Raw genomic sequence first — 19262 nt, forward strand, 5'->3', positions numbered from 1 at the left:
GCCAATATAAAAGTGACTAATTCTTGGTAGAATTTTGTATGACTTGTTCGTACATTAATGTGCCTTAACTGTGCAAGAGAATGGCGAGAACTGGCTTACCTTTATACTTGCAGAGGGGATGTCCTTAGCTAAGTGTTGAATTGTGCTGGATACTTTGACATCCTTTATTAATCATTATAGCAGGTCAGTACATGAAATTGGTTGGAATTCAGTGCTTTGCATTAGACTCATAGACTTTAAGGTCAGAAGGGACCATCATGATCATCTAGTATGAAATGCTGCACTTTGCTGGCCACAGAACCTCACCACCCACTCCTGTAATAGATCCATAACCTCTGGCTGAGTTACTGAAGTCCTCAAATCGTGATTTAAAGACTTCAAGTTACAGAGAATCCACCATTTATTCTAGTTTAAATCAGCAAGTGACTTGAGCCTTTTGCTGCAGAGGAAGGTGAAACAAATCCTCCCTCACCCCCGCCCGTGTCTCTGCCAATCTGACCTGGCAGAAAATTCCTTCCTGATCCCAAATATGGTGATCAGTTAGACCCTGAGCATGTGAGCAAGACCCACCAGCCAGACACTTGGGAAAGAATTCTCTGTAGTAATGCAGAGCCCTCCCATCTAGTATCCCATCATCAGCCATTGGAGATATTTGTTGCTTGAAGTTGCAGATCAGCTATATGCTATTGTAGGCAGTCTCATCATAACATCCCCTCCATAAACTTGTCAAGCTCAGTCTTGAAGCCAGTTAGACTTTTTTTTTCTTTGCCCCCACTGCTCCCCTTGAAAGGTTGTTCCAGAACTTCACTCCTCTGATGGCTAGAAACCTTTGTCTGATTTCAAGCCTAAACTTGTTGATGGCCAGTTTATATCCATTTGTTCTTGTGTCTGCATTGGCGCATCACTTAAATAACTCTACTTCCTTCATGGTATTTCTCCCTCTGATGTATTTATAGAGAACAATCATATCTCCCCTCAGCCTTCACTTGGTTAGGCTAAACAAGCCAGGCTCTTTGAGTCTCCTGTCATAAGGTAGGGTTTTCTGTTCCTGGAGTCATCCTAGTAGCCCTTCTTTGCACCTGTTCTAGTTCGAATTCCTCTTTCTTAAACATGGGAGACCAGAATTGCACATGGTATTCCAGATGAGGTCTCACCAGTGGCTTGTATAATGGTACTAACACTTCCCTGTCTCTACTGGAAGTATGTTGCCTGATGCATCCTAGGATTGCATTAGCCTTTTTCATAGAACAGGAGGACTTGTGGCACCTTAGAGACTAACCAATTTATTTGAGCATAAGCTTTCGTTATGCATCCGATGAAGTGAGCTGTAGCTCACGAAAGCTTATGCTCAAATAAATTGGTTTGTCTCTAAGGTGCCACAAGTACTCCTTTTCTTTTTGCGAATACAGACTAACACAGCTGTTACTCTGAAACCTTTTTCATAGGTGCATCACATTGATGTCTCATAGTCATCCTGTAATCAATCAGTACACCCCAGTCTTTCTCCTCCTCTGTCACTTCCAACTCAAATGCCCCCAGCTTATTGAAAAAATTCTTGTTGTTAGTCACTAAGTGCATGACTTTGCACTATTAAATTTCATCCCATTTCTGTTACTCTAGTTTACAAGGTTGTCCAGATTATGTTGTATGATTTTCTGGTCCTCGTCTGTATTGGCAATACCTCCGAACTTTGTGTCACTGCAAATTTTATTAGCACACTCCCACTTTCTGTGCCAAGGTCAGTAATAAAAATGTTAAATAAGATTGGTCCCAAGACCAATCCTCCATCATCAGCTTGAATCCTCTTAGAAACTCAACCATAGTTTTCACCTGCATTTCCAAACCTCAGATCTTCTCTTCCATCAGCTCTATCAGGCAGCACTTAATGAAGCTCTTCTCAGGTAACTGCTCCAGGATGTACATTCAGCAACTTCCACATCTGGGCATCTTCATTGTCTCTTCCAGTGCTTGGGTCACAGCCACTGTTGTTTCTGTGTCTGTCATCGCCTTCCCACCTAAAGTTCACTGCCCTCTAAGTACCAGGGGCTTGCCTCATCCTGCCTCCTCCAACAGTACTCCCACTCAAACTCCCCTGTTTACAGCTCTGTTTGCTGGATCTTGTGGATTGCCATGTTAGTGTTCTCTAAACTAGATTTTTTTTATCTGTAAGCTCCTCTGCTCCTTAACACTTCTTAACATGGTTTTGCTTGCGTGCAGAAATTTCACTGAGGTAGGGAATCCCATGGTAATTTTAGATGTAACAGTTGGCTTATTTTTCCTTTGGTTGAGACATTTTCAAGTGACCTCTAAGACAGAGGTTTGCCAGTTAGACATGATCATCCATAGTTTCATATCTAATAGTGTTATATTTTTCTCTGCTAACTTGGGATGCAGCCATGCAATCTTTAATTTATGCATGTGTATAACGTTACTCATGTACATAGTGTTTGTAGGGTTTTATCTTAAATTTTAGAATTAAGATTTCTTCATCATGTTTACTCATCTCATTACTACATAAGAACTAATATAGTGTCATATCCTTGGTATTGTTCCAAGTATGTAAGTGTCTGTAGTCTGAGCCAAAGGCAAAACGATTCAGCTGTTAGGTCTAAAAATTACAATAGTACACCAGCTCAATATTTATATGGCATAATATGCATATACTTTTAATAGGCAGGCAGTATTCCTTATCATACTGAAAATTGTACACTACAGGGAACCATGTTAAGTTCTATGGGAGTAGAAGTCTGTATAAAACAAGTTGGGATATTTAATGCTAATCTGATAATCATAAGTAACCTGAAGCATCAATATGATCTTTATTTAAATATAATATAATCTGTATGGATCTGACAATGGCTATGAAGTACACAGAGATAGTGATTCACACAGTAGTGAAGGTAGCTGAATTTTCAATAGTTCAGTATTGAATTTTCTCCATTTTGTCATTTATATCACAACAACTGTTGTTAATGTGGTGTTCTATGTTAATCCACTCTTTAAAAAATCCTGTCCATAATGATGTGAGAACGCTTATATAAGAGAAGACATTGTAAGTAGCACTCTAACAATAAAAAGCCAAAAAACTCCTTAAATCAAGTCTGTGGAATATACATTTTTTTCATTTCTTCTCCAAACAGTGGCAATTAGATGACTTATTTGGGCTTCCTATTTGCACAGTTTGCGTCTTCAAAAATATTTTGGTGTGTTCTGCTCATAATTCTTTGCATTAATAGAGTACCTTTCATTTAAGTATCTTAAATTGCTTTACAAAAGTGTGTATTATCCCTAATTTACAAATGAGCAAATTATTGCACAGGGAGGATGAGTGAAGTTTTTCCAAGATACTATAAATCTTTGTATTAGCTAAGATTAGTGTTTTGGTTTCTTAATGCCCTGGTGCTACATACGTGCACATTGGGATGTATATTTATAACTTAAGGCTTGTCTTCACTACCAGGGAGATTGACGCTGCTGCAATTGATGCAGCTGGTGTCGATTTAGAAGGTGTAGTGAAGATCCACTATATTGACGGCAGAGTGCTCTCCAGTCGACCCTGGTAGTCACTCTTCTCGGAAAGGTGAAGATAAGTTGACCAGAGAACAGGGTGGATAAAAATCAGTGATTTAAAAAAATATTAAAAATTCAATTTTTTTTATTTCAATTGGATTTTTGATAAAATGCTTTTTGAGAGGAAAAAACCTATCTAAAGATAGTTTTAATTAAGCTACATTATAGCTCAAAGATATCTCATCATGGAATAGGGATTATAAATTATAATTCTGTAGTATGAGACAATATATTCATGTAATGTTTAAGAAAAGTTTTGTAAATGAGTTTCAATAGTTCATGGATTAGGGACCCAATCTTACGGGGTTCCAGGGGCTTCTGTATAGATTATTTAGGGTAATCTTTCTATCTACCCAATGGGACTCAGTGCTCAGTCTAGAAGATACCATCAGAGATGCTTAGTTTTGGAGTTCTCAAACTGGGGATTTGTGTCTCCAGAGGTAACATGCTTGTTAACAGCAAAAATGCTTTTAAATAAATAATATATAGAGGTGAGAAATAACAGACCTCAACTGTATTGTCCCTCTGCAAATTTGTGTAAATAGAGTCAATCCCTTACCTCTCTAAAACTACAAAGTTTCAGAAGGTTCAGTGAATAGAAGATTGTTGGGGGCGGAATAGATCTGGACAAGGAGAAGAAGTCTGGAGTTAAATGTGAGAAGCAAGGGACATGTGCTCGTTTTATTAAAATGTATTATGTTTGCTGTTGAAGAAAAACATCCAGAATACTTAACATTGTTGTTTTAGTTAAATAAAACAGTTTAAATGTCTGTCTGGTGGTGGTCTTCTAATACAGCGTGGCAAGAAATTCCTCCAAATATTAATGATTAACCTGTTGAATTGGAGATAGTTCACCTCCCAATGACTTCATAAATATCTGCTTCAATTACCTTTGGTAAATGAAATAACAAATCTGTCATTTATTTTCTGATATAGCTGTAAAACTAATCTGAAAAGTTTTCAAAATAAATCACTGTTTAAAAATTTATAGTGTGTACCTTCTAAAAATGAAATCTCTTTCTGAGTTGTAAAGAATATGTATTAAGGTTATAACAGCCAACAAGAATGCACTTTTATGTAGAAAACCATGATTAGAGTCTTTCTGACTAGTGATTTACATCAAATCCACCCAGCCAGAGAATATCTCCTGTCAGTGCAGCGCAGTGAAGAAGTTATTCACATAGCTGGAGTACCGTAACTTAGGTCGACTTATCCTGGTATGAAGACAAGCCCTTGCTTAACAGGAGCCATACTTATCTGTCAGTTACACCTGTTTGTACTTGGTTAAACACATGTTGTGGACTTTATGGAAAGCTTCTTTTGAAGGCTGAAAGTAAAGGCCTGGCTTGATCCTTGAGAGTCTAGCACTAAATGCTTACATGGGTCCTCTTGCTTCCTGAGTGAAAGGACTGTCTGTAGGACTCTCTGCACTCTTCTTCCTGTCTCTTCCCTTGTGCACCTGCCCAAAGGCATAGCATGCCTTTTATGTTTTGGGAAGTGTGACATGTATTTGACCTGAGCTATGATCTTTTCAAATGTACATATATTTATAGTCTGTGCAAGGGTTGACCTTTTTCTTTCTCTACTTGGAGTTTGCAAGCCAAATAGCTAGGGAGTCAACACAAAAAGGGCAGAAGGTCAGCAGAGGAAAAGCAACTGGGAAAACTGGCAGAGAAGAGATGGTGTAATTTGAGTTTACTAGGGGAAAGGTCTGTGTTGCATATGGAGTAATTGTATGGATGTAGGCTTGAGCAGTTATTCCAGCAATGCAACAGTAATGAACCATTAGAATAATAACTTCACTGTTGTACAATATGGTTCTCACTGAGGCTCCATTGTAAATACACATTCCTCCAATAAACAAATGACTCTTCTCCTATGGACTACTTATTTTCCCTTTGGGATGGAGATATTTGATCTGCACGACCATGCTAGAGAAAAGAGAATCCATCATGGATTGAGGGAAAGAAACATGCTTCTTATATGCTGGAATGTAAATATTGTACTTTATACTTTATAAAGCACTTTATGCTGAAACATAATATAAAACAAGCCACTAATGAAATTTTAGTTTGTACTGACTTCGCTAGTGCTTTTTATGTAGCCTGTTGTACAATACCCCCAGGGGTACGTGTACTCCTGGTTGAAAACCACTGCCTTACAACTACTTTTTGAGAACCATTTTTTTAATCCATTTTTAGTATGGGCTCCACTGGTTTTGTTTAGTGTTAATTTTTATTAGAATGGCTTAGTATTTGTCTAATTCACGTCAGAAGCCTACGTATGTTATGTCAACTTAGTCTGTATGACACTCGGATTTAAAAATTAAAAAAAATAGGCTTTTGTTCTGTCCAGGGTATTAACATACTCACTTTAGAAACTAGTATCAGTAGTACATAATTTCTCTCATGAAATGTGCTAGTTAGAATAAATTTATATGAGCCTTCCCTGCATGGTTAGTGGGTTTATAAATAGTAGGAAGCTAACTGCATCTGCCTGTTAAGGATTTTAGTTCTCTTACAGCTAACTAAGAGATTCACTAGTAAAATCGACCATGCATGTACACCACTTGGGTTTGACATTTGCTTTGGAGACTTTGGGTTCATACATGAATTAATGTGTTGTTCATCCACCTGTTGTTTCCTAATATAATAGTTAATGTACGGATAATGGATTCATTATTCAGTTAAGACTATAAATATAATTCAGGACAAGTTAGGAATAACCTTTTCACATAACTGTTTCAGAGCACTGTATGTAGTAGAATCGTAACAACTGAAAATTACAAATTCAGAATGTAGAGGCTGCAGTGTTGTAAAGTCAGCTAGTGATGTGTCTCGCTTCATGGACGGAAATATGCTATAGGTTCTAGAGTGATGCATTTGTAAATACAAAAAAAATGCACTACATATTGCTCAAGTATATAAAGTTGGATTATAGTATTGTAATTTATTATTACAATCAAACAGCCATAGCTTCAAGAAACTTGTGTATAATTTTTACTCAAATATGTGTTGGCTGACTGATTTTTTTTTATTTTATTTTTTTATTTTGTTTAAAACAAGTGTGAACTTCAGCCCTAAGGATGTATATATAATTGAAATTTTCTTATTTCACAGACAGGCCTCACAATCCTATGGTGAATGCTGGAGCAATTGTGATCACTTCCTTAATCAAGGTAAAACGTTCACACTTAGTTTTGTTTTGAGTATTGCATTTGAATGCGGAAAATTAGCTTAGCAGTCAGTAGTGTTGTACATTTGTGTGTGTATAGATAAGCAGTCTAATTGGAATTTAGTAACTAGTGTACAGAAGCATGCAAACAAGCCGTATAACTTGCAAAGTACGCACTTCAAAACAACGGTAGTACTAAAACTTCCATTAATGAGATTTCTGGAAGAGACCATGATCTGACCCAGAGTCATTCGGTTGAAACACTGTTTACTGCTTCTTCTGTTTAGAATTTTATTTTTACTACTTTACCTATCTAGTTAGCCTCTTGTATGCTGAGTGAAGCAGACAAATAGATAAGATTGGTACCATCTCACAGAGAGATTGTTTAGTGCAATTTTGTTATGAGAAATGTCATTTAGTTGTCGTCAGAAGCTGAGTACATCCTCAGAAATGCACTAAATCTTCTCTTGCCGAATGAGAGAGAGTCACAAGTGTGCTCCTGGACTTAGTCTCCTATCTTGCATAAAAGTAAAATAGGTTTTTTTTCCTTCTGAGGTAAAATTAGAGTGCTTTACAATTTAGCTGTCATTTATAGGAGCTGCACAACTAAATTCCATGCTCTTATATTAAACTTGCCCATAATTAACCTTCTGTGTAGCTAAATCATTTATTTAGTAATTACTTTGTATTTATTATTACTTTGGACATAAAATGTCCACTTTCTCAAATAAGTGGTTGGAAACTAACAGCTATGCATGTTTCCATGAGTAAACATTAGATTACATAGCAAATATTGCCCTGTTAGGCCATGATCCTGCATAAATGCATGTTTGTTTTTGAAAGGCAGGATTTTGCCCTTAGTATGGGTGTGCAGGTGTATTGTTAAAGTTGTAAATGTAGATTGTATGCTGACTTACTCAGATCTTGTCTACACTAGACCTTATATCCGTATAACTTTTGTCGCTCAGGGACATGAATAAGCCACCCTCGGAGTGACGTAAGTTATACCGACCTAAGCACCGGTGTAGACACCGCTATGTGAGTGGAGAGCTTCTCCTGCCAACGTAGCTACCGGTGCTCTTCAGGGCTAGAGTAATTAAGTTGAAGGGAGAGCTCTTTCCCATCGACTTAGAGCGTCTGCACTAGCAGCCCTAAAGCGGTACATCTGCGCTGCTGTAAGTGCTGTACTGCAGATGGAGCCCCAGTGTTAATCATACCATTGCTGCAATACTTAGAATGAAAATCTAGTTTTGCAATGGTGAATTGCTATCTAGAAGTTACTGACTTTTAGTGAATATTTCAGTCCTCCATAGTTTTGATGTGGAAAATTTAAAACTAGATTATGTAATTTTTCCAAGCATGACTTCTTAATTTCTGTTTATATTGTGTTCATTACATCTGGAAACTCATTTAGCCTCTGGTGTATTTCCTAGCTCCTGCCTGCGAAGTGTTAGTTATGAAAGGTTCTTTCTTATTTTTCCATAATGAATTTCTGTTTTATATGAAATAAGGTGTAAAAATTCCTGCTTAAAGACCTTTATCTTTAATAGCTATAGGTGAAAGAAAATGGCCATAAGTAAGACAGGTAAATGTCATGATTTGTTTTTCTAAAGGTTGAGCATTGAAATTCACGTTGGTAATAGTGAGTTTTAAAATCTGCATTTGTCTAAGCTGTCAAAATGTCACTCCTACTATAGTGTCACTTACTGGCCATTGCTCTCTGACAAAAGCACAGTGTGAGACTATTTGGAAGACACCCGTGTAGAGTTCTTGATAAATGGTGTAGTTAAATTGATACAACAAATCTTAATATTAGTGCATGTAACTGTGATATTTGTTTTAAAAGTGCTGTGACATTTTTATAGACCAAATTGCATTGAACTGACATGTTTGGCTGTAGTAACTGCACATCTGATAGACACATACCATACTATCGCTTCATTATTTGTTTTCAGAGTGACAATATCTAGATCCTTTCATGTACTGCTTCCTCTAAAATGGTATTTAACATTTGAATAACTAATAATAAGTGTTACTTGCGGAAAACTACCGGTATATTCGGGATAAACAGGTACAAAACATTAACTAGTTATATTTTGTGCAGATAACCTATAGTCTGCAATTTAGCTCTCTTACATATGAATTGTGTAGAAAATTTGGATAGACCACTGGCGAACTTAAGTTTGGATATAATCTATATATACAGATTTATCATTATTTTCTTACACACTGCTAGATTAAAACCATATGGTGCCCTCAGTTCACATGCATTCACTATCATTGGGATCCATGGGAATTGCTCATATTTATAGAGGACCATGCATAGCCTTGGGAATCCAGCAGTTAAATGTCTTTTACATTATCTTAAATGTGATCAAATATATGAATCTTATAACATAGTTTTATCAAATGACAGCATGTCAAGAAGTATGGAGAGACTATTGCTATATTTTAAAATTCTGACCAGATTTTACCTTTTTGGTGAAACTATTACTTCAGTTACACTTAAGAGCTCCTTGATTTGATCTGTTAATTTTCTGAACAATTAAATTAAAGGTATTCTAAATATAAATAAAATACAGTACGCTGGATGTATTAGTTTAAAAAAAAAAAGTTGAGTGTTGCCTCAAAATTCTTGTGCAAATTATCATTTAATACCTATGGTAGTATGGGTACTCGTGGCGCGGAGAAAGTATCTCACGGTGAATTTTTCACTGGACAAAAGTTGTTGCTGACATAAGTATCTTAACACTTTTAAGGGGAAAATTTCTGCCCTTGGGATCACACACAGCACTCTGACTACAGTTGGAGTTATACATATCTTGGAAAAGAATACGAACTTAAATTAATTGCAAAACCCAATTACATATTATTACTTATTTACTGTTAACTTTCATATTGGTTTTTCTTACTAAGCATAACTACGTAATGTACTTTTTAAAAGCTTGCACAACACCAGTAATATACTGGTGTATTTAAAATTTGGTGCCTTAATTTCAGGCTCTATTCTAACTGTACTTACACCCCACATAACTATTTCAGAGATTTAAACCATGTAAAAGTGCTTTAGTTTTGGGGTTCTGAATCTTTCCTGCTGCTGACTGGATCTTAATAAAAAGGCTTTTAGACCATTTCCCCTCTCATTTATGATTAGGCAGCCACTTTCCCTTACATGCACAATAATATAACATTATTGTGGTAATTACAGCAATTGTTCACATGGAAAAGAAATTTTAGGAAAGTATTTATTATCATTTTAGCTGTCTTCAGTGAAATACAACACTTTGAAACATGGAGATACAGCACCATGTAACCAGCCAGTTTTTTGCAAACTACCAATGGTGCATTGTTGGGGAGATATATATTTATCTAGTATAGGTGACCCTGTCAGTTATTTGATCTGCTGTTGCCATCTGAGGCCTTGACCCTGATTGTCAAAGCTCCTAATTTGTAAGCATTTATCTATATCAGTGACTGCATCTCCTTTTGTAACGTACCAAGACAGCTGTACTTCTTTAGGAAAACAACACATGGCACCCAGGACAAACCTCATGAGAGCTTGAGAGGAAGAATGGATCTTTCACTAAGGGAGTGGGAGGACAGGATAGCTGTGGAAGGAATTGCCAGAGGAGAAGAAATTGATTCAGAATCTGACCACAGAGTAGGATTGCCAGGTGTCCAGTTTTTGACCGGAACACCCTGTTGAAAAGGGACCCTGGCAATTCTGGTCAGCACCGCTGACTGGGCAGTTGAAAGTCCAGTTGGGTTGTGGCTGACAGGCTCCCTGTCCCAGCTTCTCTCAGCTCCCAGGAAGCAGCTAGTATGTCCCTCTGGCTCCGAGGCATAGGCCGGCCATGGGGGCTCCATGTGCTGTCCCTGCTGCAAGTACTGGCTCCGCATTTCCCATTGTCCAGGAACCGTGGCCAATAGGAGCTGTGGAGACGGTGCCTACGGACAGGGGCAGCACATAGAGCCCCCTGGATGAACCTATGCCTAGGAGCTGGAGGGATATGTCACTGCTTCCTGGTAGCTGCCTTAGGTAAGCGCTGCTCGGAGCCTGCACCCCTCACCCCCTCCTGGGCCCTCTTGCACACTCCGAACTCCTCAGCCCCACCCCACCCCCATCCCAGAGCCCCCTTGTGCACCCTCGCTCCACCCCAGAGCCCACACCCCTAGCTGGAGCCCTCACTCCTTCCCACACCCAAGCCCCTGCCGTAGCCCGTAGCAAGTGAGTGAGGGTGGGGGAGGGGGAGCGATGGAGTGAATGGGGGCAGGGCCTCACAGAAAGGGTGGGGCCTCGTAGACAGGGCGAAGCCCAGGGCAGGGACAGGGCAAGAGAGTTAAGTTTTCTGTGATTCGAAAGTTGGCAACTGTACCACAGGGCATGTTGCAAGACCCCCTCTGTATTGATAAAGCTTTCCTGCCATAATGGGAAGGACTTAAATGCACAAAATGTAAAAACAAAGACATCTTTAGTAGAAGGTTCCGCAGTTAAGGAAAGGAGAAGAGTTGGATGCTCCATGAAGTGCAGTTCTCTCTTCCAGTTGAAATGGGAAGCATTTAGATACTACAGTAATGAGTGCTATCAAAAGTCCTTGGGGTGGGGGGGGGAGTTGCAAAGGATTATCAGCATAGGGGTAAAAAATAAAGATCAGGATAGAAGTGGTGCATGCACATCCTCAGCTAAACTTAAATAACCTTGCAGAAAGATAAGGTGTGCAATTAAGCTGCTTCAGACACTTTTTTAAACTAAGCATATAAATTAGTGTCCTCCAGCAGTTTTACATCCTTCCTAGTATTCTGACATTACCTTTGTCATGAAGTGCTGTGACTCACAAAATTAAATGAGATTGCGAGTAAAGAGAAATGTGGCTGACAGTGCCATGGTCCTGTTGAGTGCCACTACACAACCTTTAGGTTCATAGAAGTTTAAAGATGGTTTTCATACTCCATCTTCATACCACTTGATAGGAAAAGTCCCTGCTTTTCATCCAGTATATCTAATAGTATAATTACATAAGCACATGCCATCTTTTTTCTTAATTTATCTTCTGGTTGTCTGACACTTAAATAGGTGTATGCATATGAATTTGAAAACGTACCAGCGTGATTATAGAAATGCCCAAGGTTTTTATTTCCTCTTTTACTTGGGTGTTGGTTCATGCTATTTTACCTCTCGTCTGTTACTCAAACTTGTAGGATTTTTCTTATTTCTCAGTTCTTTATATTATCTGATTCAGTGATTAGTAAATATTCACATTCTTTTGTCTGTTTTTTATTATGACCTATTACAACTGGAGTAAATTTCACTTAATGTTACACTAGCTGGCATAGAGTCTGTTCTGTAGTGCACAGTGTCCCAAATTATGTAAAGAATTTATAATCTCACACAGTAGTCAATACTTACATTCAGGACACAAGAAAAATAGTTTATATATAAACATATATAATTTTAAGAATGTCAGTATTGTTCTTGGTGGATCAAATACTGTCTGACATTGTGCCCCCAAGTATTTCAGAGGTGAAAATGTTATGCTAAGCAGCCAAGACACCAGTTTTCACAGAGCATGCACAGATTAACCAAAAAAAAGGGTGTAAGTACAGAAAGCTAGAATAAAGCCATTAAGAGATAAATTGATGTATTCAAATGCAAAAATTTTGCTGCGGTAATTAAAATAATGTCAGTATTTGCGTTTTCTGGGGGCTTTATAAAACGTAATCCTAGCATTCCGCTTCACTGAAATTTGTCAAAGTCTTCACTCAAGGGTGCATTTTTTGAAGATCTAAATAAAATTGTTAGGTATGTTTAAGCATCTTGCTATATTTTTACCGCATTGGGTTGCTTTCTAATTAAGAAATTATTTTGATTACATTATGGTCTAGTCAACTACAACTCAAATGTTAATGAAAAGTTGCTTTTCATTAAGTCAGTTTTACATGGGTTTATTATTGCATTCCTTGACAAGTATTTACAGCACTCTGTTTTGCTATGTCAAATACATATGCACTTGTATTCATATGCTCTACATATTATGGGAACAAAATGCTACCGTCTTATTCAATTATACCAAGTCGGAGAAAGTTTATCTTAAAATAAGAACAAACTTCCACAGAATAATTTAATTGCTTTTAGAAAGAAAAAATAATACCCCCCCTCCAACCTAAAAAACCTCAGCCTATTTAGAAACCACTAAGGTCCTAACATAAATTGACAAAGAAATTCAAAGTTAGGATTGCCAGCCATAACTTTTTCATTATGTTTAAATAAAAATGCATATGAGTTTTAAGAGCTGCATGTCACAACTTTTGAATTTCCTATCTCTCATCAGATTGTTTGTCTTAGCATTTTAAACTATTGTGTTCATTTATAAATGTTTGTTCATTCATGTGTGTATATACACAACTGCATATACAAAAATATACACACAAGCATGTCTACAATAAGTGTGTATATGTATATATATTTTAATATATGTAATATTAGTGTTTCTGAAGACGTTGCATGGAATATTTCCTTTCATTAGCATTCTAGATAGATGGATTGCTTATGAAGCTTTTAAAAATATCAATTAATTAAAGCCACAAACTGGAAAACCAGGCTAAGTCAAATAAAACTTTAGAGGCCAAAAGCTGCCCTGGCTTTAGTTCTTTAAATTAGCAAAAATATCTTCAATATTTCCATAGAAAGTCAAAGTTAAATTTTAGTATCTATATTTGAACTTCAGTCTAAAATGTGTTGTCTCTGTGTCCTGTTGATTTAGAAGGTGGGTGGTATGCTTCCTTCGTCTGTAGAAATAAAAAGGGACACTACTGTAGTTATCAACACATAATGGAAATAAAACTTTTTGTTCTTTTTCTGAATTATATTGTGTATATATAGGCTCCGATCATGCAGTCACTTATGCATGTACTTTAAGCATATAAGTAGCCTCATTGACTTCAGTGGGGCTACTTGTATGTTTAAACTTAAGAAAGCATGTGTACAAGATCACGGCCTAAGTGTACATCAGCTGGTCAACATGCTTGTTAGTACCTGTATACAGAAGATGCTGTGTAAAAGTGTTTATCTTCCCCCAGTGTGAACTCAGATGGTGCTTACAAAAAGAAAAAGAAAACACTGAATTTTTTAAATGCTGAACGAAAATAGTTAGTACTCATATATTAATCGTACATCTGACTTTTGCCCATCATGTTTATATTTTGTTAGTAAAATCAGTTTAATAAAGTGTAAAGGATTTTTTCACTTGGGCAAGAAAGAACCGAAATACTATGTATTTTTGTTTTTTCACAAAGCATGATCTTTCTCCTCCCTTTTTTTAACAAAAGCATAACTTATTTCATTTTATTTTAAATGTCTAACCCTATGATTATTGATGCAGCATCCCATAACTAATGCTGACCCGATTTCCCAAAAAGATGTTCATTGTGCATTTAAAAGGTTGAAAAGGTTTTTGTGGTTTAAATGTTGTTACATATTTTACAGCATTAGGATCTATGGAATATTTTGACAACTGCAACAGTTCAATGAAGTTGGTAATTTCTTTTTTTAATTATTTTTCATTGAACAGATTTGGCATTACATTTTTAAGGCTTGTATTCTGGTATATTATACAAGACATTTTGATGAAATGTATTGTGAATTTTTTTTAGCATACCTGTTTGTTAGATATTGTCTAGCTAGAGATTATTGGCTCTAAGAGTAAGATTATTGATTAGCTTTTATTTTATAAGCGTAAGGGACCATTGGCACATCATTTTGGCACAGCAGCGTGGTATTCCTTTCAGCTAGGAATCGTACACGTGTGACTGCACATTCTCTTGTAGATGAGTTGATGCGTAGGGCTTCACAGGTTATGTGCAACACCTTAATCCACTTGTAGAGTGGGAAATGAAACTGGCTTTATGCATTTCATTAAGTAAAATGCTGGTACATGCAAAGCTTCCGTTTTTTTGTTTTCCCTATACTAAACATAGTGTGAGTAATGTTTCTTGATTTGTCTGAGGTAATACGCTAGCCAAAAATATTTATCTAAATAGAATATCTTCAATACTGAAGTGGTTTATAAAACAAACCTCTGATGTATTGTCTATTAGTTTATACGATGCCAACTGATACGATTTCAGATTTTTAATCCATTGTTTGTGAACTTTCTCTTAAATTAAAATGAAGCTGCTTGGCTGTTTTCAAAACAAACTAAAATGCATGAGCTTTTTTTTATTTTTTGGCCCCCCCCGTAAGAATTTATGGCAGGCCAGTTATCAGAAATTGAGATAAGGGCCAATACATCTTTCACTGGCATTTACCAAATTTAAGAAAAAATCCTTTAAAAAAATTGCCTAAGAACTAATTTTAACAAAAACATTGCTAGCAAAATGTTGATGTAGTTTTAGTGTTTTGTCACTTGAGGTTTTAAGATTCTAAAATTGTAGCTTTTTAATAATACCGTATTTTGCTAACCCAAATAATCAGTTTCTTTATATAGGTAGGCTACTTACCTTAAATCTGAAATTAAGTGAAGTTATTTTTATAGTAAAGGTAACACTTTATTTTAAGTCGTCCATCTGAATTAAATTTTTAGCATGAACACTAACCATAGGAAACAAATTCAGACTCCAGCCTATAAAGTTTCTGTGCTCAGCGCTAATATAAATTAAGACAAGATCTTTAACCTCTTATGCTTGTAATCCTGTGTTATGTTCATTATAGGAACATTGATCACAATGAATTTGTATGTGTCACGTATATTACTATATACTATTCTTTGTCAATATGTTGTGTTGAATAGAGAGCGCTTAAAATAAAGCATACCTTTCTTTCTGATTAAATCCATCCCCGATATACAAGGTATTTGATAAAAACATCTTGTAGCATTCTTTGTATGAATGTTATCTGAGCTATTTACTCTCCTAACTTTTTAATTTTTTATTGTAATTATATTAATATACAAAATGATCGTAGTAATTTATATTTAAATATCTTTGTACATTTACATCTTTATTAGTTATATACAAGTAAAAAAACCTAATTATATTAAGTGAACTTCTGACTACAGTTTTTTGTATGTTAACAATTCTTGTAAATATTTTTTCTTTCCTTTCAGCAAGGAGCAAATAATGCAGAAAAATTTGACTATGTAAGTGAATATTAAAAAATTCTGGTGCTATTTATCATATTTAGAGTTGATGATACAGGGGCTCACATTGTCCTCATGGAATTTTTGCCTTCAAATTGCAGGTGACACTTGAGTTGTTTGAACAGCTATCTGATTTGTAGGTGCAGTTTGGTATTTAGACATCCTAATGACTTTCACTGTATGCCCCAAAACAGTCTCAGTTAAGGCCAGGTTAAAAATTTGGTCTGAGTTATGATGTTATCAGATCTGAAGATTTTGGGATGCTTTTTTTTTTTATAGATGATGCAGTTTATGAATAATATGGCTGGTAATGAGTATGTTGGATTCAATAATGCCACGTGAGTATTTTTTGTTTTTGTTTGAGGTTTGGTGGTAAAATATCTAGGGTGAAAGCGTGGCCCCCTTTAAGTCAGTGGTAAGGCTTCAGTTGACTTCAGTGGAGACAGGATTTCACCCTTTATATTTAAGATCTTACTTCAGTCCTAATATGATTTACATTTTTCTGATTTAAATATATGTTCATTTTTGTGGTACTTAATGTACGACAGTCTCTTTGATAATAGTTTTGATTAAATCTTATGTACAAGTGGTTCCCTCTTAGGTGTTGAGAGTCTTCTCCCTTTGAGTGCTGTTTATGTGGGAACTACAGATCAAAACTGTGTAAGCCTGGCATTCATACCAAAAATGAAACTGCCCACTTTAACATTAGTTGTACCAAAAGGATTATAAATCATTCTTTTACACAGTTGTTATTCCTTGGGTTATTTATTTATTTATATAATTTTTTTATGATGGGGAAACTCCCCTTATGGAACTCTTAGAATGTAGGGTTCCTGCAGGAAAACTAGGCTTTTCTATTACAACTGCAGGATTTCCACCATTCTGAGGGCTGTGTGAGGCAACACTCCTATGGAAACCATAAGTGTGCTCCATAGTCTTGGGGAATTTTGGATGCTGATTGGTTTGGGTAGAAGAGAGGTGATTGTAATTTACCTGAGTATAGTTGATGCAGGAATGCTTACTGTGGCAGCTGATAGCTTTCATTAAGACTTCTTTAACTATGAACATAAATTTAATGGGAGAAGAGTCTCATTGCAAATGTGAGATTGTCCACGTGTTCACCCAGACCCTCTCTGTCCCTGCACCCTGTTCAGACACTCAAACCACCACTTCAGTTACATGCACCCCTAGGCAGCTGCCTACCTGTTGACTTGAGCCTCAACCTGATTCCCTTTTTCTAACTGTCAAATCCCTCTTGATTGTACTTGCATAAATCACAAGGAGGTGTATATTCATTGTATTTCACTGTCATATGTCCTTCCTTTTCTTTCCTTTTACTGTCTTGCCTCTTTCAGTATTACTTTTAAGAAAAGGGTCTTGTGCTTTTGTTTCAAAATTTACTGGCCTACCTATAAATCATCTTATATATACTATGTATATTTTATTGGTAACCAGTAAAAGTAGATACTGTTCAACTGTTTAAAGTTCAGTTCTGAGCCTTATTGTGTTAGATTTTGCACTGATAAAAGCATAGTTATTTACTCTTCTACCAGAGAGAAAATGTTATTGAATTAGAGTAAACTTTAATTAGGACTTAAAATCTATTCACACTATATTGTCAATTTCTTCAGAATTTAATCTTATATTTTAAAAAATGACACTTAAAGTTCTGTGGTTGCCAGGGTAACCTCCATGTGTGAACCAAGTATAAATTAATGCAGCACCTTTCCAAATCTGCAGAGAGAAGGTGCCTGTGTTGTTGCTCGAGTTTTGCTAAACAGTAGTAGAGTGAATGAAACAAACAACACTGGTCATTTTTACTGTTGATAATTAAGACTGTTTTAGTCACGGGTATTTTTAGTAAAAGCCATGGATGGGTCACAGGCAGTAAACAAAAATTCACGGCCTGTGACCTGTCCATGACTTCTACTATATACCCCTAACTAAAATTTGGGCCCAGAGGGGGAGCTGCAGGTGCATTGTTGTCTAATGTGCTGTATAAACATAAAACACACTCCTTTCTGAGCAGCATAGTCTAATTTCAAGACAAGACTTGACTTGAATGGGTTTAACGAACAGTGGGTCTGTTCCTGAATTCTTTAACTCATTAGGAATTTTACCATTGGCTTCAGTGGGGGTAAGTTTGGAGCAGTAGGACAGGACGAGGGTAACAGTGTTGAGATGGTGTGATTTACATAGACTAGCTAGTGCACAACTTGGTGAGTCCAGTATTCTTATACCTTTTTTAATGCTTGATTTTTAACAAATACAAAATTGTGCTTTTCATTGCTCTCTGCCGGTTTCTTTTTTGTTGACATCTGCCTTTGCACATAAGTTTAAAAACAAACAAACAAACAAACAAAAAAAACCCTCTCACCATTGTGCTTCGCTACAGTCCAAGTATTTGAAAACTTTTTTCTTTTCAGGTTCCAGTCTGAAAGAGAGAGTGGAGATCGAAATTTTGCAATTGGCTACTACCTGAAAGAAAAGAAGGTTTATCTATCTTTTGTTTGTTGGTTTTGCAAGACTTCTACTGCTCATAATATTGACCTCTGAATTTTTGGCATTATATCTTATAATCTGGGTTTTATTTACATGGTTTAGAATACTGTGTGTGTTTCGTACAAGAGTTTGCAAGTATGTTTGTTTTATACAATTTGGAGAGAATGTAGACATATATTTAGGTAATCTTACAGAACAGCCCAAATCTCATTTCTGCGTATTAGATTATTGATTCTAAAGTCATGTCCTATAACTTTTTTAAAGATTCAGTACAAGTGACTCTTTTTAAAAAAATTAAAAAATAAAAATGCATTAGGTGTTTTTAGGTGTTGCCATATATAGTTAAAGATTCTATGCTTCAAGTCGTACATAAAGGTGTTTTAGTAGCTAGAGAGTATTAAGCTATCTAACAGTTGCAGCTCTTTAAACAGAATGTCATTTAATTTTCCTTAACGTTAAAGTTTTCTCTTTAAACATTTGTATAAGTGTTGGCTAGATTTTAAAATTAAAACTAATGTTTTAAACACTGGCTGGAATTTATTTATTTTTTAAATCTCTTTAGTTTAAAATTGATTTACTGTCTTGATATAATCAACATGTTTAAAAGATTACTTTTACTTCTTTCCCCAGTGTTTTCCAGAAGGCACAGACATGGTTGCTGTATTAGATTTCTACTTTCAGGTGACTGATTCTTATTTAATCTTGAGTATTTATAATGGAATTGAAATAAAGTTTTGAAAGTGTAAGCAGCACAAACTGAATTAATCATAGATATAAAGGAGCCCATTAATACCTAATTTTTTTGAATGAACAGAGAACATTTGATGTATTAAACTTGTAAACTAAATTAAAACTAACTTTTGGGTCTCCGTTGGTTATGTG

General features: G+C 36.0%; 1 protein-coding gene across 3 annotated transcripts in view; it reads left to right on the plus strand.

Annotated features, from left to right (window-relative positions):
- Positions 1-19262, plus strand: part of GLS (glutaminase) — a 107778-nt gene that overhangs the window by 31454 nt on the left and 57062 nt on the right. For all 3 annotated transcript variants that reach the window (XM_084643286.1, XM_084643288.1, XM_084643287.1), the window contains 5 exons: positions 6690-6748; positions 15846-15878; positions 16158-16216; positions 18305-18371; positions 19011-19061. In XM_084643286.1, coding sequence (XP_084499412.1) covers positions 6690-6748; positions 15846-15878; positions 16158-16216; positions 18305-18371; positions 19011-19061 — 269 coding nt within the window. The remainder of the gene's footprint in view (positions 1-6689; positions 6749-15845; positions 15879-16157; positions 16217-18304; positions 18372-19010; positions 19062-19262) is intronic.

Source organism: Lepidochelys olivacea (genome assembly GCF_965140295.1).
Source record: "Lepidochelys olivacea isolate rLepOli2 genome assembly, chromosome: 11".
Taxonomy (NCBI): Eukaryota; Metazoa; Chordata; order Testudines; family Cheloniidae; genus Lepidochelys; species Lepidochelys olivacea.